This window comes from Zingiber officinale, chromosome 5A, assembly GCF_018446385.1.
Source record: "Zingiber officinale cultivar Zhangliang chromosome 5A, Zo_v1.1, whole genome shotgun sequence".
Taxonomy (NCBI): Eukaryota; Viridiplantae; Streptophyta; class Magnoliopsida; order Zingiberales; family Zingiberaceae; genus Zingiber; species Zingiber officinale.
In genome coordinates, this window is record NC_055994.1 from 88,588,985 (window position 1) to 88,614,464 (window position 25,480).

General features: G+C 42.5%; 1 protein-coding gene across 1 annotated transcript; it reads left to right on the forward strand.

The window, feature by feature from the left end:
• Positions 1 to 77: 77 nt before the first annotated feature.
• LOC121980898 (very-long-chain aldehyde decarbonylase GL1-10-like) lies at positions 78 to 20,480 on the forward strand. Its single transcript, XM_042533168.1, has 5 exons — positions 78 to 599; positions 18,817 to 19,139; positions 19,859 to 20,006; positions 20,086 to 20,118; positions 20,208 to 20,480. Exons 1-5 carry the CDS (start codon positions 270 to 272, stop codon positions 20,280 to 20,282), a joined length of 909 nt encoding a protein of 302 aa, XP_042389102.1. The 5' UTR covers positions 78 to 269; the 3' UTR covers positions 20,283 to 20,480.
• The last annotated feature ends 5,000 nt before the right edge of the window (positions 20,481 to 25,480 follow it).

Sequence of the window (25,480 nt, forward strand, 5' to 3'; positions counted from 1 at the left end):
TTTAATTAATGCACATGTTTTTTTATTCTGTATCAATTATTATAAATTTATTTGATTTCTAAACCACACTCGCCGATTTCTTTCCATTTAAGAGCACATGTACAACTCAATAACTCATCGCCTTTGTCTCCACCCTCCATTCTCCTCTGCAATTCCACGATCGCCGTTACGGCGGCACCGAAGCCGATAACTTTCCTGTCGATCAGGAGGAGTATCTAGTCGGTGCCGGAGTTCTCGCTCGAGGTCAACAGCTTCCTGAAGCACCGGAAATGCTTCCGTATGCGACAATTGTGGAGGCGGAAGCGGCGCTGGGGCGGAACCTGACCTTCTTGGAGGTCGTCTGGTTCCGCTACTCTTCCTGGATGCCCGACTACCTCCTCTACTACCACAGTATTTTATGCATCTTCGTAGTCTTCACCCTCGCCCCGCTCCCTCTCGCTCTCATCGAGCTAGGCCTCCCCGCCTCCATCTCGCCGTTCAAGATCCAGCCCAAGGTTCGCCATCCGCCGACAGTGTTCTTCCACTGCTATAAGGAGGCCATGCGGACGTTCATCCTCTCCGTCGGATTGTTCCAATTCACGTGTTACCCCGTCTTCAAGGTCCCTTCTCGATCAATTCGGTCTATTTAGGGGCGAGAAAAACCTCTTTATCAGCTCTTTAACAAGTTTTGTTGCTTTTCTTCTATATATGTTGATGTTCCCGGGGTCTTCTGTCCGAGAGACCGCGAGAGATGGCTTCATTTGAACAAGTGGTGACGCCGAGTAGTCGAGCGAGCGGCCAAAGGTCCAAACAGCCCAAGTGTCAAGTGACCCTATATTACTACTACTACTACTTATAAAAAAAAAATTTTTTTAAAAACTCATAATTTTACTTATAAATTTTATCACGAATTTTGAATTCATTTCTAAATTTTAGGACGGATTTAAAATTTATCGCAAACTTTACGATGAAATATGAATTCGTCATAAAATTTAGGGACAAATTTAAAATTCAACCTTAAATACAAAATTTGTGACAAATTCATAATTCGTCGCTAAATTTCATTGTAAAATTTAGGGAAATTAAAGTTTGTGACTAATTTTAAATTTTATCCCTAAATTTTGTCATAAAATTTACGACAAATTCTGAATTTGTTGCAAATTAGCGATCGAATTTTGAATTCATCATAAATTTTACCATGAATTAAAACTTTATCGCTAATTTGCAACCAATTTTACAACAATAAATTTTTTAGCCACGGATTTTGCGATGAAAGATTTTTTGATACTAATTTTGCAATGAAAATTTTTTATTGTTAATTTTATTACTGATTAGTGATGATTTCTTTTCTGTCAAATTTGTCATAAATTTTACGACAAAATTTTGAATTCATCATAAATTTTGCCATGAATTAAAACTTTATCGCTAATTTGCAACGAATTTTACAACAATAAATTTTTTAGCCACGAATTTTGCGACAAAAATTTTTTTGATACTAATTTTGCAATGAAAATTTTTTATTGTTAATTTTATTACAGATTAGTGATGATTTCTTTTATGTCACTAATTTTGTTATAGATTTGTGATGAAATTTTTTCATCGCTAAAATTTATCGCTGATCCGGCGGTAAGAACAGGGACCCCCATCTGGGGGAGGTCATCGCCACGTGGAAGTCAAAGGGTCAAAAGGCCGACCGGAGGGAAGGCCGGTCGGCCGAGAGGGAAGGCCGGTCTGCCGAATGGGGTCTCAGCGGAATCAAAAACAACCCGACAGGAAGTCGGGTCTCCGATGCTCACGAGGAACAAGGTCGTCGGGCCGATCGGGTAGCCCGTTCGGCCGAGGCAGAAAACAGCGATATTGAGAACAGTCAACAGAGCATACCACCGTGAATCTCCCGAGCAAACCAACACATGCGTCCAGCCGGACGTGAGGGGACTTTCGACTGGTCGAACGCTCGGCAAGGGGTAAGAAGAGGACAAGGGAACATCATCTGACAGCGGGTATGTTCAACGATCAGGCCATACGCAGGATCTTATGACAGAGGGTTCCGTTGTCCCATCAGAGACGTGCTCAGACTATAGCAGAATGGTGTCAGGTAAGCTTGTCTGACAAGCACATACTGAGGTATGGGCTGAGGACACGTATTCGCCTCAGTATGTGTGCGTGAACTCCTTCACAGCCCTATATAAGGAGCCTTATACTTCGCCAGAGGTACGCATTCTCTGAGATTGAGAGCCACTTCTTTGTTGTCCACTTGCCTGACTTGAGCGTCGGAGGGTCGTCGCCGGGAACCCCCTCCCGGCCCGACTTCTTTGCAGATTCGCCGGAGCTCTATACGACCGGCCGGAGATCTACGTCAGCAATGCGGAGAGCGCCACGTGCCCAGCGTCCGTTGATTCAGCATTCGGACAGGATCAATTTGGCGTCGTCTGTGGGAACGCTCCTGTATCCGATCGGAAGCAATGGACGAAGCTGGACGACCGCACTCGGTGATGCTCTCCACAGAGGAGCTCGATGCTTTGATCGAGACAAGAGCAGCTAAGCTTGTGGAACAGAGACAAAAGTCGCAAGCCGAGCGGATTGAGCAGCAAGCAACATCAGCATCAAGGGGTCGAGCGGAAGCACCCCATGCCACGGTTCCATTTCATTGGGCCCTATTCCGCGCGCCTCCTGAAGCCGCATCAGTTAATCGGGATCGAGGGACTTCATCAAATGAAGTGCCAATACGAGACAACAGAAAAGGCAAGGCCCCCCGAGCGGACGCTTCTCCCGAGCGGATCAACCGACAATTCTCAGAAGCCATTCTACGAGACCCTCTGCCCAAGCACTATGTGCCCCCGGCGATCGGTGAATACAATGGAACCACCGACCCGGACGATCATTTGGGTAAGTTCGGCAACACGGCTACCCTTCATCAATACACAGATGGAGTGAAGTGTCAGGTTTTTCTAACCACCTTCTCGGGATCGGCTCAACGGTGGTTTCAGAGACTGCCGGACGGATCCATCGCAAGTTTCAAAGACTTCCGCACGGCCTTCCTCTACCATTTTGCAAGCAGTCGGCGCTACCAGAAGACTAGCGTAGCCTATTCGCCATCAAGCAAGAGTCCAGAGAGTCGCTCAGAGCTTATATCCAGCCATTCAATCGGGTGGCCATGGACATTCCAACGGCCACCTCCGAGACAATGATGAACGCATTTACGCAAGGCCTCGTAGATGGGGACTTCTTCCGCTCGCTCATTCAGAAGCCGCTCCGAGACTACGATCATATGCTACACCGGGCCAATGAATACATCAATGTGGAGGAAGCCCAAGCGGCCCGAAGGAAGGAAACACCAACCGAGCGGGCGCCCCCTGCCGAGCGGAAGCCGCACATTGCTCATCAGCCGCCTAGAGGACCGCGAGCTGAAGTAGCTCGCCCCCAGCAACATGCAAGATCCCAAGCCATTCAAGAAGTGTCTGCCGAGCGGCCCAAGCCTAAAAAGAAGGTATGGACCCCAATGTTTTGCTCATTTCACCGGACAGACACTCATAATACAAGAGACTGCCGGAGCCTTCCCCTGATTGTCCACCCCGTGCCCCGGGGTGGCCACCGTCGATTGCCATCATCCGACAAGAAACAACGCCCTCATGAAGCCGATCGGATGATATCCGACAGGCGAAAGAGACAGACTCCCGAGCGACATCATACTCCGAGGCGTGAGGACAACCCCCGGAGGTCTAGGGAGCAGCCTAGGCTGTCCGCTCGGGAAGAAGAAAATAGAAGTAACACTTCCCAAGGCGAAATCAACATTATTACTGGCGGGCCGACCGGAGGCGACTCCAACAGAGCAAGGAAGGCGAGCGTCAGACAGCTTCAGATCCATGCGGTCGGATGTAGCCAAGAACGGGCGAGCGGTCCCGAAATCAGCTTCGAGCCCAGGGACTTGGAGGGAGTCGAAGTGCCGCATGACGACGCTCTCTTCATCAAAGAGGTAATAGTCAACTACACTATTCACTGTATTTTCATTGATACAGGAAGCTCGGTCAACATCATATTCAAAAAGACATTCGACCAACTACAAATTGATCGAGTCGAGCTGCTGCCCATGACAACCCCCCTCTACGGGTTTACGGGCAATAAAGTTCTGCCGGTCGGACAAGTCCGATTGGCTATTTCCCTGGGAGAAGAGCTGCTCAGAAGGACGCGGACTGCCAACTTCGTCGTGGTCGACTCTCCTTCAGCATACAACGTCATTTTGGGGCGACCGGCGCTCAGCGAGTTCCGAACGGCCGTCTCCACTTTCCACCAGAAAATCAAGTTCCCAGTGGAAGATAAAGTGGGAGAAGTGCGAGGAGATCAACTGGCGGCTCGGCGATGCTACGTCGAGATGGTCCGAGCTGAACTAAATTCCGCTCGGAAGACGCCACGGATTGAGGTGAACGCTATAACCGAAAAACCACCCTCTTTGGTTTATGAAGATAAAGAGGAAGTGCAGATTCACCCAACCCGATCGGAGGCCACCACATTCATTGCGGCCGATCTGGAGGCAAGCCAGAAAGAGGAAGTGATCAAATGCCTCGAGAGAAACTGTGATGTCTTTGTCTGGTCGACGCATGAGCTGCCCGGAATTTCGCCAAGTATAGTGCAGCACGAGCTCCATGTCCGACCGGACGCTCAGCCGGTGAAGCAAAGGAAGAGGGACTTCAGCGCCGAGCAAAATGTCATCATCCGAGCGGAGGTCGAGAGGCTCCTGGAGGCTGGCCACATACGCGAGGTCCAGTTCCCCAGCTGGCTGGCGAACGTTGTACTAGTCTCCAAGCCGGGCAACAAGTGGAGAGTGTGCATCTATTTCCGGAATCTCAACAAAGCGTGCCCGAAGGATTTTTATCCTCTGCCCCGGATCGATCAACTGGTGGACTCCACAGCCGGCTGCGAGTTGATATGCATGCTCGACGCTTATCAGGGCTACCATCAAGTGCCGCTCGCTCGAGAAGATCAAGAGAAGGTTAGCTTCGTTACAGCCAACGGCACATACTACTACAATGTGATGTCGTTCGGACTGAAGAACGCAGGGGCAACCTACCAGCGCTTGATGAATAAAGTATTCAAGGAGCAGATCGGACGAAATTTGGAAGTGTACGTGGATGATATTCTCATCAAATCCGTCCGATCGGCAGATCTCTTTAAAGACATGAAGGAGACTTTCCGAACGCTGAGGAGGTATGGAGTTAAGCTGAACCCTCAGAAGTGTCTGTTCGGAGCAAAAGGCGGGCCTTTCTTGGGCTACATAGTGACCGAGCGGGGCATCGAGGCAAATCCCAGCAAGGTGAAAGCATTACAAGATATGCCGCCTCCAAGAAATCTGAGGGAAGTACAATGCTTGACCGGTCGGATAATAGCATTGTCCAGATTCATCTCGAAGACGGCCGATCGGAGTCTCCCGTTTTTTAAAATCTTGCGCAAGGCTACCAAGTTCCATTGGGATGAAGAATGCGATCGGGCGTTTGAAGAACTGAAGGCATATCTTAATTCTCTGCCTGTGCTAGCCAAGCCAACTGTGGGTGAGCCGCTCTGTATTTACTTATCTTTGACCGAGCAAGCAGTGGGCTCGGCATTAGTGAGGGCGAGCGGAGAAGAACCCGTGTATTTCTTAAGTCATATTTTAAAGGACGCAGAATCTCGCTACACCGGGCTCGAGAAGCTGGCTTTTGCTTTGGTCCTCGCCGCTCGGCGCCTCCGTCCCTATTTCTTGGCTCATACTATCATCGTCCGGACGAATAGCCCATTGGGAAGAGTGCTGTTAAATCAAGAAGCGTCCGGACGGCTCATCAAATGGACCACGGAGTTGAGTGAATTCGACATTCAATATCAACCCCGTTCGCCGATAAAGGCGCAGTCCTTGGCAGATTTTGTCACATAAGTGCAAAAGCCAGAGCCCGAAGCTATGTGGAAAATATTTGTGGATGGATCGTCCACTCGGCTCGGGGGCGGAATTGACGTATTATTACTCTCTCCGCAAGAAGAACGGATGCATCTATCCGTCTGGCTAGATTATAGAGCCACAAATAATGAGGCAGAGTATGAGGCACTTATAGCCGGGTTACAGGCCGCCCGGCATGTTGGAGCCGGTCGGGTGACGCTCCATTCAGATTCTCAGCTGGTCGCTTAGCAGCTCTCTGGCACTTTTGAGATTAACAACGCTCGGCTCAAACTCTACGCTGAAGCCTTCGAAAAGCTCAAGGCCAACTTCAGAGAAGCCATTATCCAGAAGATACCACGAGCGGAAAACCAGGCAGCGGATGAGTTAGCTAAACTCGTAAGTTCAATAACGTTGGTCGTCATCCAGCAGCCAATTGAACAAGTATCTTTGGTGGCACACGTCGACCGGATGGAGGGCCTCGTGTTTCCGAGCGATTGGAGGACAGCCATCATAGAGTTTCTTCGATCGGGGGCTACACCATCCGATCAGAAGGCTGCCCAACTATTAAGAAGGAGAGCCGGTCGGTTCACACTCATTGGAGACCAACTCTACAAGAAGGCTTTCTCCTGCCCGCTTTTGAAATGCGTGAGCTCGGAAGACACGGAGTACATCCTCCAAGAAGTACATCAAGGATCGTGCGGAGGGCATCCGGGTGGATGATCGCTGGCTAAGAAGATCCTGTTGGCCGGATACTTTTGGCCAACCCTGTAAGCAGACGCCGCTCGGACCGTCGCGACGTGCCTTTCCTGCCAGAAGTATCACAACTTCTCCCACCGATCGGCGGAGGAAATGAAAGCAGCTACCGTGTCTTGTCCATTCGACCAATAGGGAATGGATATTGTGGGTCCGTTTCCTATGGCGACCGGACAGCGGAAGTTTCTACTAGTGGCGGTCGACTATTTTTCCAAATGGGTGGAGGTCGAGCCACTAGCCAAGATCACCGAGCAGATGGTCAAGAAGTTTATCTGGCAGCATATAATCTGTCTATTCAGCATCCCTCGCCGGCTCGTATCTGATAACGGATGACAGTTCGTAGGGAAGCAGCTCGAAGAATGGTGCGAAAGTTATGGCATCGAGCAACACTTTACTTCCGTGGCGTATCCCCAGAGCAACGGCCAAGTGGAAGTAACCAATCGGGAGATTATTCGCATTCTTCGGGCTCAGCTTGATCACATGGGAGGTAGCTGGGTGGACGAGCTGCCGGGCGTCTTATGGGCCATCCGCACGACCCCAAAGGAAGGAACGGGCGTCACGCCCTTTCATTTGGTGTACGGCGACGAAGCAGTTATCCCAATTGAAGTCGGCGTCGAGTCCGTCCGGATCCAGAATTATGATGATGATAACGCTGAGCGGAGGAACATGGAGCTGGACTTGATCGATGAAGACCGAGACAAGGCGGCCATCCGGCTGGTGGCGTACCGACAGCGGATGAAGCAAAACTACAACCGGCGCGTAATCCCCAGAGCATTCCAAGTGGGCGACCTTGTCTGGAAAAAAGTAAAGCCGGTCGGCGATGTTGGCAAGCTGGAGGCTCCTTAGGCGGGCCCCTTCAAAGTCATCGAAAAGCTCCGCTCGGGTGCTTATTATCTAGAGGATGAAGACGGGCGGCGATTGAATCAACCATGGAGCGCGAATCATCTCCAGCCGTACCGAGCTGGGTGAGAGGTGCGCTGGTGTAATTTTATATATGTTTTGGTCGCCTATGTCCTTGTAATGCAGGATGCAAAATGATAAAAGATGGCAAATAGCTTCGCCAAACGGCAGTGTTAAAATTAGCCTTAAAGGCCGTCGAGCTCCGACGTTAAAAATCGAGAGTCGAGCAGACGACTATAAACCCTCCGAGCGGAAGACCGTCGAGCTCCGACGTTAAAAATCGAGAGTCGAGCCGGCGACTATAAACCCTTCGAGCGGAAGACCGTCGAGCTCCGACGTGACGTTAAAATCGAGAGTCGAGCCGGCGACTATAAACCCTCCGAGCGGAAGACTGTCGAGCTCCGACGTTAAAAATCGAGAGTCGAGCCGGCCACTATAAACCCTCCGAGCAGAAGACCGTCGAGCTCCAACGTTAAATATCTTTCGAACACGAGAGGCGTGATAAGAGGTGAGCAGACAGCACACATATTGACTAGCAAAATGACAAAGCAAGCAAAAGGATATCATATTAAGGAAACTAAGGTCGAGCGGCCAAATTACAAAAAGTGACAGTTTTTAGCCGAGCGGCAGAATTACATATAGACTTCTACTCTAGATAATCGTAAAGGTCCTTCGGGATGTTGTCGAGGAGCGCCACCTGATCTGCGGTCGGGATGAGAGCAGAGTCGGGAAGAAGACCTTTGGACTTCAAATATGTCGTGGTGGCGGTCATAGCAAGGTCGAAGGCAGTGTACATCCGTTCGCATACTTTCTCTGAAAATTCAGCCGAACGGATGTAGTTTAGCTGCAGGGCTGCGACTCGGCCAGGCTCAACCTCTTGATATTCTTTGAAAGCCGCTTAGGAGGCGGCGAGGGACTCCTGCAGAGTTTGCAGTTCGTCCTTATGCTTAGTTGCATCGGCCGAGCGGTCCGCCTTCTCTCCATCGAGCTGCTCCATCAGCTCTTTAACTTTTAGCTCCAGCCCTCGAGCTTCTACATTCTTCTTCTCCAGGTCGGAGATAGCCGTGTTCTTCCGCTCGGTCGCCAGGCTTATCTTGCGATCTAGAGATTTATTCACGCGCTCGAGCTCGGCCAAAGTGTGAGCCTGATCGGCCGTCTTCTTCTGCTCGACCGCCAACAAATCTTGAGCCTTCTTGAGCTCTTTCTGCAGCTCAGAGTAAGAAGGGCCTTGAGATCCGGACGGACCGCCTGCAGCCTTTAGTTTTCTTAATTCTTCATCCACCATCGCCAGACGGTTGGAGACAGCTATCTCTTCTACACATCTCTGTAATTAACAAAATCATTAATAAGTCGGTCGGAAATATCGCATAAAAGGCCTAAAAGAAAATACACTTACCCCGGTGGCCTCTTGCATGTGGCTGTTGGCCAAATTGTGAAGGGGGATCATCGCGACACGCGCCTGAGCGTCGGCCCACATCTCGGCTAGGGGCCCCTTCAAGGTGATTGTGTGCTCGGGCGCGGTAGGTCGCTCGGACTCAGGTAAAATCTCCTCGGTGGGGAGATGCAGGGTGACCCTAACAGTGCGTCCATGGCTGGGGGTCGTCCGAGCGGAGGATGGAAGAGGATCGGATGCCGGCGCCGAAAATTGAGATAAAATTGTTGAATGCTGGACTCGGTGGGGAGCGGGCGGAAGGACGCTGATGGGAACGGCCTCAAGAGGGTCTCCCGGCGCGTCCAATTGAGATGGGGTCCGGTCGGACGAAATAGACTCGACCTCTGTAGCCTTGTCGCGAGCGCATGTAGTGACCCGGGCGGACGGCTAAACCGCAGACGTGATTGACCGAAGGGGAGTCTCCACTTGGCGCCTCTTTTGTGGGAGAGGCCGCTCTTCTTCTGGAGCGGAGCCTTCGCCCCGAGCGGAAGGCTCTTGGCTAACACTTGCGCCAGCCGCTGGCTCTGGGAGAGAAGCCTGAGCGGCCGACTCCCCAGCGTTTGTCCCGCTCTCTTCTTCATTAGAGCCGACCGGCTGGATGCCGAGCGTCTCCATTTCTTTGGCCGCCGCGGCTTCAAGTGTCGCCGCCTTCCTCTTCGGAATACCAGCCATCACCGACTCCATGACAATATTCGCTGCAAAGGAAAAAGGAAAAAATCAGTTAGCAAGCAAGGCAAATGCACAAGTGAAATTCTTATCGAAGCCGCTTGGGAGGGGTGTTCTGATCGGACTCAGCCCGAATATGTATATAACACCTTCTGGAAGAAATTTGTTGATATCAAACCGCAGATCGGCAAGCATGTTGGCGGCGTGGAGATAATCCGGCCGGGTCTTGAACCTTTTGAGTTCTGGGGAGAGAGGATGACCGACCTACCATTGGGTTCGGAAGGGAGCCCGCTCGGGAAGGCGAATATAGAAGTAGAATTCTTTCCAATACTTATTGGAAGAATGAAGTTTATTGAAGAAAACTAAGCCGGGCCGAGCCTGGAACATGTAAGCGCCCGGCTCGGACTGCTTAGGGTAATAGAAATAATAGAAGACCTCCGGTCGGAGGGGAATGTTATGGATCTTGAATAAGACGACAACGCCGCATAGGAGGTGGAAGGTATTGGGGACTAGGCTTCCGAGCGGAATGCCGAAAAAGTTGTAAACTTCCACAAAGAAGGGATGGATCGGAAATCGCAGACCGGCTGTAAACTGGTCGCGGAAAACACAAAAAGCTCTGTGCGGCGGTTTGTGTGGCCGAGCGGAATCTGTGGGTAGGATGATTTCAAGGTCGGAGGGTATGTCAAAACTATTAATCAGAACATCGGCGTCACGCCGATCGAAGCGCGACTCCATGGTAGCGTACCATGGGCCGAGGGTTTGGTCTTCGGGTTGAGAGGAATGGGACATTATCCGAACGGACGAAATCAAAAGAAAATGAAAGAGGATAAAAGGAAGAAGATGGCAACGAAACAGTAGCCCGATGACGAAAACTTGGGAAAGAAATGCAAAGAAAACCGCCAGAACCAAAGAGAGAAAGAAGGAGAACCTTACAATGAAGAGGAGGATCGAGGAAAGAGCACCGGAGATCGCCGAAAACAGAAGTACGAGATCGCCGGAAAGCTGGAACGCAAGAAGAAGCGGTGAGCACGCGACAGCAGTACTGAGGCGAAGGGAAGAAGAGAAGTTTATAGGGTGGAGCCCGAGCGGCCTCCACCGTCGGATCCAGGTCGCGAGAATCGGAGCACGCATGGCGCCGTTCATTTCGAACCGCCTCGATCCCATCAGAACACCACGCCGCCACCGTACAATGACGCCAGCACCGCCACGTGACATTCAGCCACTGGAACGCATTTAATGAGTGCGTGCTCGACCTTAATGATGGAGATTGGCGGAAACTTCGAAGAGATGCTGAGTAATGTTGGCGTTGACTGGCGTTTTGGCTGCCCCTTGTTTCCGAGTGGATGGTAACGCCGCTTGGCCCAACTGATGGTCCAGTCAGTTGGACTAATCGCCTCCTTCGACTAGACTTAAAGGGGAGGCAAGTGATCCGGCGGTAAGAACAGGGACCCTCATCTGGGGGAGGTCATCGCCACGTGGAAGTCAAAGGGTCAAAAGGCCGACCGGAGGGAAGGCCGGTCGGCCGAGAGGGAAGGCCGGTCGGCCGAATGGGGTCTCAGCGGAATCAAAAACAGCCCGTTCGGCCGAGGCAGAAAACAGCGATATTGAGAACAGTCAATAGAGCATACCACCGGGAATCTCTCGAGCGGACCAACACATGCGTCTGGTCGGACGTGAGGGGACTTCCGACTGGCCGAACGCTCGGCAAGGGGTAAGAAGAGGACAAGGGAACATCATCTGACAGCGGGTATGTTCAACGACCAGGCCATACGCAGGATCTTATGACAGAGGGTTCCGTTGTCCCATCAGAGACGTGCTCAGACTATAGCAGAATTGTGTCAGGTAAGCTTGTCTGACAAGCACATACTGAGGTATGGGCTGAGGACACGTATTCGCCTCGGTATGTGTGCGTGAGCTCCTTCACAGCCCTATATAAGGAGCCTCATACTTCGCCAGAGGTACGCATTCTCTGAGATTGAGAGCCACTTCTTTGTTGTCCACTTGCCTGACTTGAGCGTCGGAGGGTCGTCGCCGGGAACCCCCTCCCGGCCCGACTTCTTTGCAGGTTCGTCGGAGCTCTATACGACCGGCCGGAGATCTACGTCAGCAACGCGGAGAGCGCCACATGCCCAGCGTTCGTTGATTCAGCATTCGGACAGGATCAATCGCAAAATCCGTGTTTTTTTTATATAGCTAGTGTCGAGTAACCCAATTGTTGAGAGGTTCAAGCAGCTCTAGCCAATTGAGGCAGCTTCCCGAGTGAGCTAACCGAGCCGAGTGTCGAGTGTTGTCTAAGCCCGAGTGGGTGGGCCGACTGTCCAGATTGAGTCGAGTGTCGTGTGTTGCTCGAGCCCTAGTGGGTAGCCTTATTACCTAGACTGAGTCGACTACTACTCAAGCCCTAGTGGGTCATCTGATTGCTGAGACCTAGCTGAGTGTTGTTTGAGTCCGAGTGGGTCACTGGAGTGGGTCAATTCCTAAGTGGGTCCTAGTACTTGGATGCCTGAGTGGTTCAAGTGAGCTGAGTGCCCAAGTAGACTGAATGGTTAAGTGGCCAAGTGTTGACCGAGTGCTGAATGGTCGAATGATTGAGCACCAAGTGGTTGAGTGACCAAGTGATCGAGCGCTAAATGACCAAGTGGTTGAGCGCTGAGTGGTCGAGTGCCAAATTGTTGAATGACCAAGCGCTAATTGAGAACACAGGGTACCATGCATCTTGTGAGGCCATCAATGTCCCTGATTTGTCGAACGAATAACTTGATGCACACGAATAGCCTTATACACACTGGCCACATGGCTGGACGATCTTACAGTTTGTCACTAACTTTAGGAACATCACATCTGAGAACATTCTAAGAAAGGTCACACAACACTTCAATCATGTACCCACTTTGAAAACATCTCTAGAAAAGTCACGCAGGACTTCAGTCGTGCACTTACTTTGAAAACATCCTCATTTAGGAATATCCTGAAAAATACCACACCTGTGCATGCACTTTAGAACATCCCCAAAAAGAAGACACTACTCCAGTCAGGGGCCTTACAAGTGTTCTCGACCGGGAACTCCACGTTATTCTCGTCATTTAATAACATCCCCAGGAAGAAACATTCTCTCTGGGGCTCACCTAGGTGAAGTCTCTCTCCCCAACACTCGTACAAAAGAACTCAATTAAGTGAAAGCATCCTTACCAAGCCGCTCTCTTCGATCTCAACCTCTGACCACTTTTGATAACTATGATCATCGCATCTTGCTACTTGTAACTGCCCTGATAGGATAGTCTTCACTGAATGTGATGCCTAGCCAATGACCAGATCGTGTCAAGTGTACAACTCCATCATTGTCCTCCTTAGTAGTTGATCCATATTCGTCGACTCAGCTAGCTGTCAGCTTGTATGGTAGCCCACGTAGATCCTCTGCCCCACCAGTATAAAAGGATAGGTAAGGGCATGTGGAGGTAAGTATTCCTTTTCCCTCACGAAAGCTCTCTCATTCTTTATGATAGATGGTGATTCCACTAAAGGTCATTGATTTATCTTTATGCTGGATGCATACTAAGGATATCACTAAATCCCCTTGGCGAAGGAGGATCAACATAAATTTAGCTTCATCGATGCAAATAATATTCTTTGTTACATTGTCATGTCGTTCGGTTTGAAGAGCGTTGGGGAGAATTATCAAAGGTTTATGGATAAAGTGCTTACTGAACAATTGGAACACAATGTAAAGGTTTATGTCAATGACATTTTGGTCAAGTCCTTGTTGATAGATGACTTGTTGCTCAATCTAGAGGAGACCCCACCATTCGAAAGTATCACATGAAGCTTAAACTAGAAAGATGGATCTTTGGGGTTGGGAAGAGATAATTCTTGTGTTGTATATGTGATGACCGAACGAGGAATCAAAATCAATCTTGAAAATATATAGGTCGTGCGACAAATACAATCGCCACAAAATACCCAAGTAATATAAAGACTTGTAGGGAGGATCACTTGATAGTTCTTGTAAAACTTAAGCCGTATGAATTCTATACAATCGAAATAAGAATTGGATTAGAAAAAACAAGAACAAGAATCTAGTTTCATTCGTAAACTTGGCATAATGATTAAATATGAAATATTGTAATTACGACGAACCTGAATACAGCGGAATTGCTATTGTTCTTTGTGTAGAGCTCATCAATCTGACAATCTTGCAGAAAAAGAAGAAGGAGAAGAAGAAGGTTGATCTTCCGGAAAAGTTAGGGTTGACGACACTGAATCCTCTTCGTCAATGGGGAACAAAAAGACTTCTCAAAAGATGCCCTTATCCTCATGGTATTAAATATCCATTTACAGTCAACGACCTTCTTACCTTCAAGCAATTCAACAAGTTCCCAAACATCATTATCTATCATAGACTTCAACTGTTCGTGCATGGCGTTAATTAACCTTTCAAGATTAAAGCATTGTTTAACTTCTTGAAAAGATGTAGGATCACTTTCCAACCCTATGTCAAAATCATGCTCTTAGAGATAAATATAATCACGAGAATTCGTGGTTCTCTGTTCCCTTATAAATCACCTTAAAGGCACTTGTGTTTGAGGTGGTTGAGGTAATTTCTCATCAATATAAAGTAATACTCTAATTTCAATAGCAGACTCCTCCAATTGCATTGGAGATGTCATCGAAATATTTTGGTTCTACACTCACTGGATGTGTGATACTCATAATGTACGATATGGTGATCACACTGCTACTGATCGCACTAGTAGTGACCATAGGAAGATTGTCAACGCATTCCTCAAAAGATACTTTCCTGATCTTATCACTCCCACTGTCCTCAATGAACTTGGCGTTTCCCATTTCGAAGAAGCATCCACTAGAGGTATCATAAAATTTATACTCTCCTGACTTCTCAGAATAACCTATAAAATTATAGCTACCTACTCTTGAGTCCAGTTTCCTTTCATTAGGTCTATGAGGCCTAGTTTCAATTGGACAACTCTAAACGTGTAAATGCCTAATGCTAGGCTTTCTACCCGTCCATATCTCGAATGAAGTTTTAGTTACTGCCTTACTAGGTATTTTATTAAGTAGATAAATTGTAGTATTGAGTGATTTACCCGACAAAGACGTTGGTAGAGAAGTGAAAGTCATCATACTTCTTACCATGTCTTTTAGGGTATAATTATGACGTTCAGGTACATCATTCTAACTGGGAGTACCAAGCATGATATAATGAGGCATAATCCCACACTTAGCATGGTAATTCACAAAAGGTCTTGGACGTTATTCACTTGATCTATCATATCGACCATAATATTCACCTCCACAATTAGATCGAATGACTTTAATTTTATTACCTAGTTGAAGTTCAATTTCGGCTTTGAAAATTTTAAACATGCCCAATGATTGTGACTTCTCATAAATAAGGTATAGATAGCCAAATCTAGAATAGTTGTCTATGAAGCTAATAAAATATATGTGTCTATTTCAAGATTCCTTAGGGAATGGTCTACAAATATTTATATGTATTAGCTCCAAAATGTCACTACAACGACTAGCCCCTTGTTCTTTTTGTTAGCGATCTTCCCCTTAACACACTTTATGCAGGTATCAAAGTTTGACATGTCAAGGGAATCGAGAATTCTATGTGACATTAACCTTTCTAGGCGTTGTTTGGATATATGTCCTAAGCGTATATGCCACAATATGAAAAAATTTTCGTCAGTCAATTTGTGTTTCGTACCTATACTATGCATTATTATGTTGACAACCATAGGAGTAAAGGTGTTCAATTTATAAAGATTATCAACCAAGGAACTATTGCCAACCAACACTGAATTAAAGAAAATACTGAAAATTATATTTTTAAATGAACAAGAATAGCCTAATTTCTCCAAACAATAAATTGAAATTAAATTCCATCGAAAAGATGGTACAAGAAATGTATTTTCTAAATCCAAAAAGACATTGGTTCCTAAACAAAGTCTAAAAATACCAATCGACTCAACTTTAGCTTTTTTTTTTTTATTTCCTATATAGATGTATCTTTCACCATCAAACAAAAGTCAACTCCTGAGATAACTCTACATTGTAACACTTATGTGAGTAGTAGCATCAGTATATATCCACCAAGTATCAATGGTTACAATAGTTAAATTGACTTCCGAACTAACAAAGTTGAGAAGTTTACCTTTCTTTACACGCAGTTGGTGTACTTGAGGCAATCTTTCTTCGTATGACCTTTCTTTTTACAAAAGAAATAAGTGAATTCGTTATCCTGCTTCTTGTACTCCTCATGGTCATTGCCTCTGTAATCTATAGTTTATTTTCTTTTTCCTTTATTATTGATACTCTTTCGATTCTTGCATGCACTTTGAGAACCAGATGTTAAGTAAGCACTCTCAGATGTCTCAATCTTTAGTCTCCCCTCCTCTTGTATGCATTGAGCAATGAGCTCATTCAATGTCCACTTTTCCTTTTGAGTATTATACGATATCTTAGAAGGAGTGAACCGTACAGGCAGAGACATCAAGATAAAATGCACTAAGATACCCTCAGATATATCGAGTTTTAATGCTTTCATACTTGTCGCTATATTGGACATCTCCGTAATGTACTCCCTTATGTTTCCATTACCACTATATCGCATGGTTACCAATTTTGTAAGAAGTGTGGTAGTCTCAACTTTTTCATTTGAGGTGAATCAGTCTGTCAATTAGTCCAAGAAACTGTTAGCATCTCCTCCCTCTGTTATTAAGTCTTTTATTGGTGTCTGTATGAAAAGTCTCGTGATACTTAAACACATGCAATTTGATTTCTCCCACAACTGAAATTCAACCCTTTACTTTATAGTATTAGCACTAGTCAGAGGTGTGGGGCGATCATTCTTCAATACATAGTCTAATTCTATGCAACCTAAGACTACACTCATGTATTCTTTCCATTCAGCAAAATTTGAATCAGTTAATATTGGGATGTTATTAATACTGGCAATTATAGATTATACTAAAATTTAAAGAGAGAAATTTATTTAAGCTCACGATTTAATTAAAGCCAAGAACAATAAAGTAACATAAAATTTTTGCAAATAAAATAAAATAAAATTTTAAATGTATATAAATGAGGTCTTTATGAGATACCAAGTACAATATAATGTGTCTTTCTCTGGGGCGATATATTATTTGTTAGCGATACTCTCCAATATAACTCAAACTTTAATTGGCCATAGAATGTGTCTTCCTTTGGGTCGACGCATTGTGCGCATGATATGATATTTTATATAAGTTATATGTTGATTCATAACTTACAATAACTTTAATCTGCCACGCAATATGTCTTTCTTTGGGCCAATATATTTTGTGCATGATCTAAACAAAATAAAACTTTGTTCCATAGTTGTAGGTTACCCTGAGCATATATTTGGCATAAAAGTAATTAATCTTCCATTAGACTGATTACTCTTAGTATAGATATATATTTACCAACACAAAATATACTAAATCTATCTAAAGTGTCTTCTTTTGGGCTGACATAATAGTTCAACTTAATAGTATGTTGTGTAGATAGACTCAAGAAAACACTAGGAACTTTAACCGATCAGATTACTTAATCAGTTTTGATAAGTCTAAATTAGACTTATCAATCGATTGATACTATATGACAATCGATTGATTTTATTCAATCAATTATCATAATTGATTTGAAAATCTATTACATGTGACTACATGACCATATATAAAACACTCTTTAAAAAAATTAAACTTCCTTTAAGTTCTATAATTAAATAATATTATTTAATGCTATTTAATCCTTTAATTATTCATATATTAAAAATTAATAATAAATAAATATTTAATGCATTTTATTTTTCCTTCTTTCCATTAAAATTTATTTAATGTAATTTTTTTAATAGTAAGCACTATTAAAAAAAAGTTTAATACGGTTTTAAAAAAAACAATGTTTAATACTGATCAACTGTAACAGTGCCAAGTTTTTTTTCCAATGCGGAAAAAACAGTCGTTTCACTGAAACAGTTATTTTTTTATTAATGAATTGTTTCGATGAAACAGTTTTCCGCGTTTTTTGTTTTTTCAAAAAAATTATAATATACTAAAAAAAAAAAAATTTGATCTATTATATAAATAATAAATCGATTAAAAATTTAAACTTTATTATCAATAGAAATAATGGAACAGAACTTGTACTCTGATACTAATTGATAGTTCTTATAAAACTTAGATCGCATAAATTCTAGACAATTGAAATAAGAATTCGAATAGAAAAAATAAGAACAAGAATCTAATTTGATTCGTAAACTTGGCATAATGATTAAATACGAAATACTGTAATTACAAAGAACCTGAATATAGAGAAATTATCATTATTTTTCATGTAGAGCTCATCAATCTAATAATCCTGTGAAAGAAAAAGGAGAAGAAGGTTGGTCTTCCAGAAGAATTAGGGTTGATGACGCCGAATCCTCTTCGTCGATGGACGTTTCAAAAAATACTCTAATTCTTTAAGCACCAACTCATTATTTAATACACATATATTATCAACCCATAAATAATAATAAATATCAATAATAAATTTTACACATAAAATTCACATCCATTAACATGAAAACTTAATAACTTTATGCGTACATGAGATCAGAGACTCTTGTTTTTCAAGATCCTCCGAATGATGGACTAGTTGACAAAGATGTCGATTTTGACCATACTCCCTCCGGATGAAAAAATATACGCGTACATTTGACTACATCTAATATAGCCTTGAGTGTTGTGCTGGTGCAACCAAACAGGAGAGCAACACTCTTAATGTACTATTAGTTATCTATTTAAAGTGTATTATTAGCTATCTATTATTTAAAGGACTTGAAGTTGTTGTTCTATGGTAAATCCGGAGAAGATGATCTAAGGATAGTGAACTTCTTCTTTAATTCGAGTTTTACCATTCTCACTGTCATATTTATTGAGGCATGCTCCCGCGCCCTAATGGATTATTGGATCTTGAGTCTCCGGATCTGTTGGGCTAGAAGGGGAACCGAGTTCCCTGGTTTCAATATGTTTTTGCAGTAATATATAGTTAGACCATGATCTGCTTAATTTGGATTACATTGCTGATTGCTTCATAGAAACTGTCTTTCTCTTTCGTTTGCATTCCTTAGTTCTATCTTTTACTGAAGAGCATTTTGTAGTTTGTGGGAATAAGGACGGGGCTGCCCCTTCCCTCATTTTGGGAGGCGGCTTTGCAGCTCTTAGTCTACTTCTTGGTGGAAGACTATCTCAACTACTGGCTGCACCGACTTCTGCATACTAAATGGGGGTACGAGAAGATCCACTACATCCACCATGAATACGCAGCTCCGATCGGCTTTCAAGCACTCTATGCTCATTGGGGTGACTTGCTGTTCCCTGGGATTGCCGCCTTTGCAGGGCCCGTTTTGGCCCCTTGCCACGTTGTCATCCTCTGGCTCTTCGGGTCCCTCCGCGAGCTTGCATCGATTGAGTGCCACACCGGGTATAGTCCTCATCCCACATCTTAATTAATTTCCTCTTACGTACGTTTAAGATTATAATTATCTGCAACATTTTCTTACCTTTTCTTTGATCCATTAATTACATCAGTGTGATTATACTATAAGATTACACAGCTAGCATAATGAACGACATATGTGAAAAGGTGACTACTTTGACTACTCTTCTGGCGTATTATTGTAGTACTTGAGCAACTGCAGTTGTGAAAGTCAAGCAAAATAACTATCTTTCTGGAAGATGGAAGGAAATGTTAGCATTATGCATACATGGGGTTGAACATGAAATCTATGATGTTATATGCTAATTAGAAATTCAAATAAGCTGAAGAAAAGGACACTAGCTAGGAATGGAATTGTGATTAGGATGATTAAAAACCTTCCAACTTCAACATATCCATTACTGGAATTTTGATGTGCTTTGCATATTATTATTTCGGTCATATCACAGAACAGTGTTTTTTTTTTTTAAACTTTGTGCCGCTTAAAATTGATCAATCATATGAAGCCACTGATTAGTAATATTTGATCTTCTCAATTGATTCCATTCGTTTTTCACTTTGATCAAGCTATTATGCATGTTTCAGATCTTGAGTTCATCCTTTACAGAACATTTGTTTTTCATGAAACATCATATATATACCCTAGCTAGCATATTGTAGGCAGATACTGACATTTTATTTTTGCTGAATGGCTCTATGAACAGATATGACTTCCCTTGGTCTCCAACCAAATTTGTTCCCTTCTATGGAGGAGCCATATATCATGATTATCATCACTCTGTAGGATATCATAGCCAAAGCAATTTTGGTGCATTTTTTACCTACTGTGACTATGTTTACGGCACAGACAAAGTCAGTGAATCTTGCCGGTTTCAGTTCAAATGAGAAAGTTGATGCCACTTAACTAACTTCTTTCTTTCTATGATCACAGGGATACAGATACCGCAAGGCACTCCTAGCAAAGGTACTTCCCAAACTTTAAAATTTTCTGTTAATCATTATCAGACTTTGCATTTGCACTGCTTAGATGTTCCTGATTGTTTGTGACAACAGTTAAAGGCGCCGTCGTCAGACTACAATGAAGAAGGACAAACCCATGGTTTTAAGAACGACCGGAAGTTCGATTAGGCTTATGGTTCTCTTGCATGAGCTGTACTGGGTTGTTAGTTGCAAACTTCTACCTAGCAGATCTCTCACTTCATATTGCAATAGATAATAGAAGTGGGATTAATTTGTGTCCTCTGTGTGTGTGATCTTTGCAGACTTGGGTTGATTATGTCTATATCATCAGGATATTTCCAATAAAGGTCATCAGTTCGCCTGTTCTCTTTGGTGGCCTGGTCTTTGCAAATTAAAATTTTCAAAATGCTGATAGTATATATGCACATTAAGGAGGGTATTTCAACTAGGGTTTTATACTCCAGGGAATAAAATGGAAACTTAAGAAGTATGGGGAAATTAATTTTCTCACTTAAGAAATACACATTGCTAAGGCTAAATTGCATGTCTTTACTAATTTTAGAATTTTCTCATTTTCAAATTTTAATTTTACAAATATGGTATTGTGAGATTCAAAATTTTACATAAATGTAACTGAAAGTTTTTATTATTATTATTATTAAGAAATCCTATATGGGTGCAGTTGATATTTGTATGGATTATTGCTCTAATAAATTTTAGATAATTTCTGATAAGTATAAAATATTTTGTTAGATATTTAATCTCTCGTACAAAGATCCATTCTAATAGGGTAAATGTCTATATGATTTACTTCCTTCTAAAGGTATAGGATACTTTATAGAGGCCACTAAGATTGCTCCAATGGGTGCATTAATTCACTCGCACAAAAACCAGCGCCAATCCCAAAATGATCACAAATGAAAATAGTCATAACTGTAAATTCATCTCTAATAATGAATGAATTGTTTTAATGGTTTTTATAGTGAGACACTCGTGAACTTCTGCCCCTTTTCCTTCCCATTTTACACACCGATGTTACTTGGATACAGGTATGAGTATTGTACATCTCCAATGCAGGCACGTATTAAGTATAATAATAATCAACTTGACTATCACTTTGGGACTATAACTATCAACAAAAGCATAAGATAAAGCAGCTCAGATGTAAACTAGGTGTTTAGCACAAAATGGTACACGAATTATTTTTTTTTTGAAAAAAAATTCCTACAAACTAGGTGTTTGGTTTTTTGTCATCCTATATTCTACGTTTAGATATCATTTGTTTGGTGCATTATCTGCTTGCTAGAACAATAATCCCTCTGTTCTGTTTTTGATGTAACTTAATTTTAGAATTCTGTAATTGCTTAAGAGGCGCCATGTGGAGTCATCTTGAATAAAATTGAGGGGAGACCTAAACAAGTCAAGAGTAACTGAATGCTTGAGGAAAGACTTGGAGCAGACTAAGAGTGACCGAATATTTGAGAAGAGATTTATAGTTGGTCAAAAGTGACTAGAAGTTTGAGGGAAGGTCTATGGTAAGTCAAGAGTGATTAGATATTTGTAAGAAGATCTAAAATAGATCAAGAGTGACTGATGTTTATGGGTAAGTCTGAAGTAAGTAAAGAGTGACTGAATTATTGAGGGGAAATTCGGAGCAGGTCAAAAATAACCAGATACTTGAGAGGAGGTCTGAACTGTGAGAGTAATAGCAGTCCTTCGTTTGAGAGAAGATTATTAAAAATATAATCAAAGTCTCATATTAGAAGTATATGAAAAAGATCATGTATTTAAAAGAGGAAAGGTATCTATATTTGTATGAGGTTTTTTTTAGAGTTTAAAAATAAATTCATAAAAATAAAGATTAACCAGGCTGGGTAACGTCGAGCCTAGGGTGACCGGCCCGGTCCCACGGAAGTTTCCCACTAGCCACCAGGGTAAATCGGGAAGCGCACGTGGTGACCAGCCCAGAAGTCCAGCATCCTTTGATTACGCCCCCCATTTGGAGGAAAAATTCATGTAAATACGTGGTAGCTGGGGTTCGAATCGTGGGTACCTGGAAGACAACCTGGATATCCTATCACGGTACCATGGTCCCGGAAATTTAAAAATAAATTCATAAGAACTTAAATTAAAATAAATAATATCATATAATTATGAAAATATATAAATTTTTTTAATCCTAACAATAATAAGATCCTAACGACAATCTCATTGTTATTGAAATAAAATTAGTGAAATATTGAGTCTCTATATTTATTGAACTTGTTAGTTATTTTTTAATCCTTCTTGAATTTTTGTAGAACACAAATGTCAATGCTTTCTCCTACATTTCATAGACATTTTATTCAACTTTTCAATTTGTTGTTTTTTTTTTTGAAGCTTAACCAATTTATTTTTCTAAAGAGAATGAATTCTTTGTAGAGGCCAATGCACTTGATCGCATCCGAGGTAGAGAGGAATCAAGGAACTTATTAGGATATGGCTAGGATCTTCAAAAGAAAGACGTGCAACCTTGGGAAGAAAACATTGGATTCAAATTCTTCATTTTCTTCCAAGATGTATACAAGTTGAGACAGAAAAAAACTCTCGTTGAAGATTAGTCTTATTGGGTTGTTAAATTTTATACTGTAGTAGATAATGTAGTAGATAAAATTGTGATGCCAAATATAAATTTGGTTGTTAATTTTAACGACCGAATATGATATTAGTTACTAATTTTAGAGACCAATTAACTTCTATCGCTAAATTAGTAATTGATAAATTATATTCAATTATTAAAATTAATTAATGATATTTATATTTGATCGCTAATTTTAGGGACTGAAACACAATTAATCTTTAAAATTAACGACAACAAAAAAGAAGTTAATGATCGATGATTTATATCGCTAAATAATCCATTATAAAATGATTTTTTTAGTGATTATACATCATGCACACCTCTATTGCACAAAATTAATTGTACATGAAGATTCATTGTTTTTTTTTCAACCGTTAAAAAGATAGTGAGCATCACGAATTCACGATGGATTCACTTTTTTTAATAAAAAAAATAGTATATTGTCATGTACAAATTCTTGTGTTTTTTACTCCTTAAATAATTTAAAGCAATGAAAATCTCATTAAATTGTTCTCAAAATATTTTAAATTATTTATGATCACAATTGACGGAATAGCATGCATCCGTGGCATGGTATATATATATATATACACACACACAAGCTTTACAGAGGAACCCTTAAATTTTTCAGGCAATAGATTCTCACCAATATATGCGCTACTAAGTTAACATTCTGGCTTTTGCTTACCACAAGATATCCCTTCTACCAACCTAGTTGTCCAATAGACATATATCGAAATACTTTGAAACCAATCCAAATCAATTCTAAATTGACCCAAATTAACTCCTTCAGAACCCAGACTGATTCACATACCTAAAAACAAAAAAAAAAAACAAGGATTGATTTTTATAAACACCACGCATTCACCAAAGGCACCACACATTTACATGCACATTAAAAAATTGGTATCATAGTCTCAAGATCTTGTGACCTATGAATGACTACTAGTTCATCTAGGTCAACTGGGTTAGAACCTCAAAACTTCAAAAATTAGACTTTTAACCTAGCCTTCGAATCACTAATCAGAAGAAGTATTACTTCAAATAATCATAAACATAGTTGTTACTTTCAATCTAAGACATATAATCAATGTCTACATAGTGATAATTCACACTTGATGTGATGATAAAGAAGGGCTCAATAAAGAAGGGTCAAAAGAGGAAAAGTCAAATATAGTCAAAGGTTCTGATCGATCGATTGGGTGTGATGGTCGAGAGCCCTCGGTTGGCCTGGCGAGGAGGTCGAACGACCATCCTCCAGTAGCGGACAACTAGAGTTAAGAGGTAAGTGGCAAGCAACGAGCTTCCAGTCCTTGCCGATCGAGCGGTACGGCCGGTCGAATAAAGGTAACCACTGACAGTCGGGAAGCAAGGAAGGAGACAAGCCGGCAGTTCCAAACGACATGATCGAACGGGACATCCCGTCTGAGCGAGATCTGGTTGGCCAATAGTGGAGCCCACCTACATATCTTCTCGTATTCTTTTCCAAGTTTGCACCACCGGCAACAGAGCATGTCCAGTATGCAAATCGTACTTTAGAAGCTTCTAGCCTATCACATCAGGGATTTGCATGTCCAATTAAGAAAGGGTGTCAACGTCACTTTTTGACTTCTCTTTCCTAAGACACTTTAAAAAATGTGCATACACCTTGAGATATGTGCACAAACACTACAGTAACACTATAAACGGGGGTTCCTATCTACAGACGGACGTATGCACAACTTTGTTATATTTCACACACTCCAGCTACAGTCTACTACTCTTCATTTGTGTGGATCACTAACTTGAACATCGAAGGGCTAACGCTAAGAATCTGTTTCCGGCTTGACACTAACGTTCTTTGCACTACATGATCAAGTGGAGTCATCACCCCGTCAACCTTCTAGCCACATTCCTAACTTGTCATTTTCCTCGCTTTCAGACAAGATTAACACTTAAATACCCTCAAAGATCTACTCCTCAATATAGGAACTATCCTAGAATCTCAACAAGAACAAACTACATGCATATTAGAACAAATATCAACTACTTTAACCCAACAAGCACAAATACTAAAGGTTTTAAAAAGAAACATGGATTTCTTAAAGGACGCATAAGACTCTTTAAACAGAAGATTTAGTATTTCAATGTACTTAGTATTCCTACCAAGAAAGAAAACCTAAGTCTTTCAAGATGATAGAAGGATCAGAGCCTAAAGACTTTGAACTACCATCTAAACAATTTAAACTTTAGGCTAAAATGGTTTTATTACAAATAAAAGACTTAATTACAACATAGATAGATGATGACCTTAAAAATATACATACTATACTTGAAGACATTAAATATAAATGAACAAATTAAACTTTGAAAATACATATTACGAAAAAACCTTAAGTTTTTCTAAACAATATTCAAAAAATCAAGAAAATAATAATTATAGTAAACTTGAAGTTACTAGACAAGGAGATCAAGTTTTAATTCAACAAAATAATACCATACTAGCACTCTTAGCATCATTACACCATTGACTTAGGCTACTAGAGAACAAATTCCTCCAAGTAGAAACACAAATACAAAAGACAACCAAAGCTATGGAGAGAAAACATAAAGAACTTAACAAAAGATCTAAGTTATCCATAGGAAACATATCCCCCACAAGTACGGTAATCCAAAACTTATTCTTTCTTAACCTATTAATCATAATGAGCCTCACCAGAACTCAGGGAGCGTTTGGTTTAAGGGAATAGGAGTGGGGAATGAGAAT

Coding starts and splice junctions, on each gene's coding strand:
- LOC121980898 (XM_042533168.1), top strand. CDS start 270: ATGCTTCCGTATGCGACAATTGTGGAGGCGGAAGCGGCGCTGGGGCGG. Junction 600..18,816: donor CGTGTTACCCCGTCTTCAAG/GTCCCTTCTCGA, acceptor AGCATTTTGTAG/TTTGTGGGAATAAGGACGGG. Junction 19,140..19,858: donor TCGATTGAGTGCCACACCGG/GTATAGTCCTCA, acceptor CTCTATGAACAG/ATATGACTTCCCTTGGTCTC.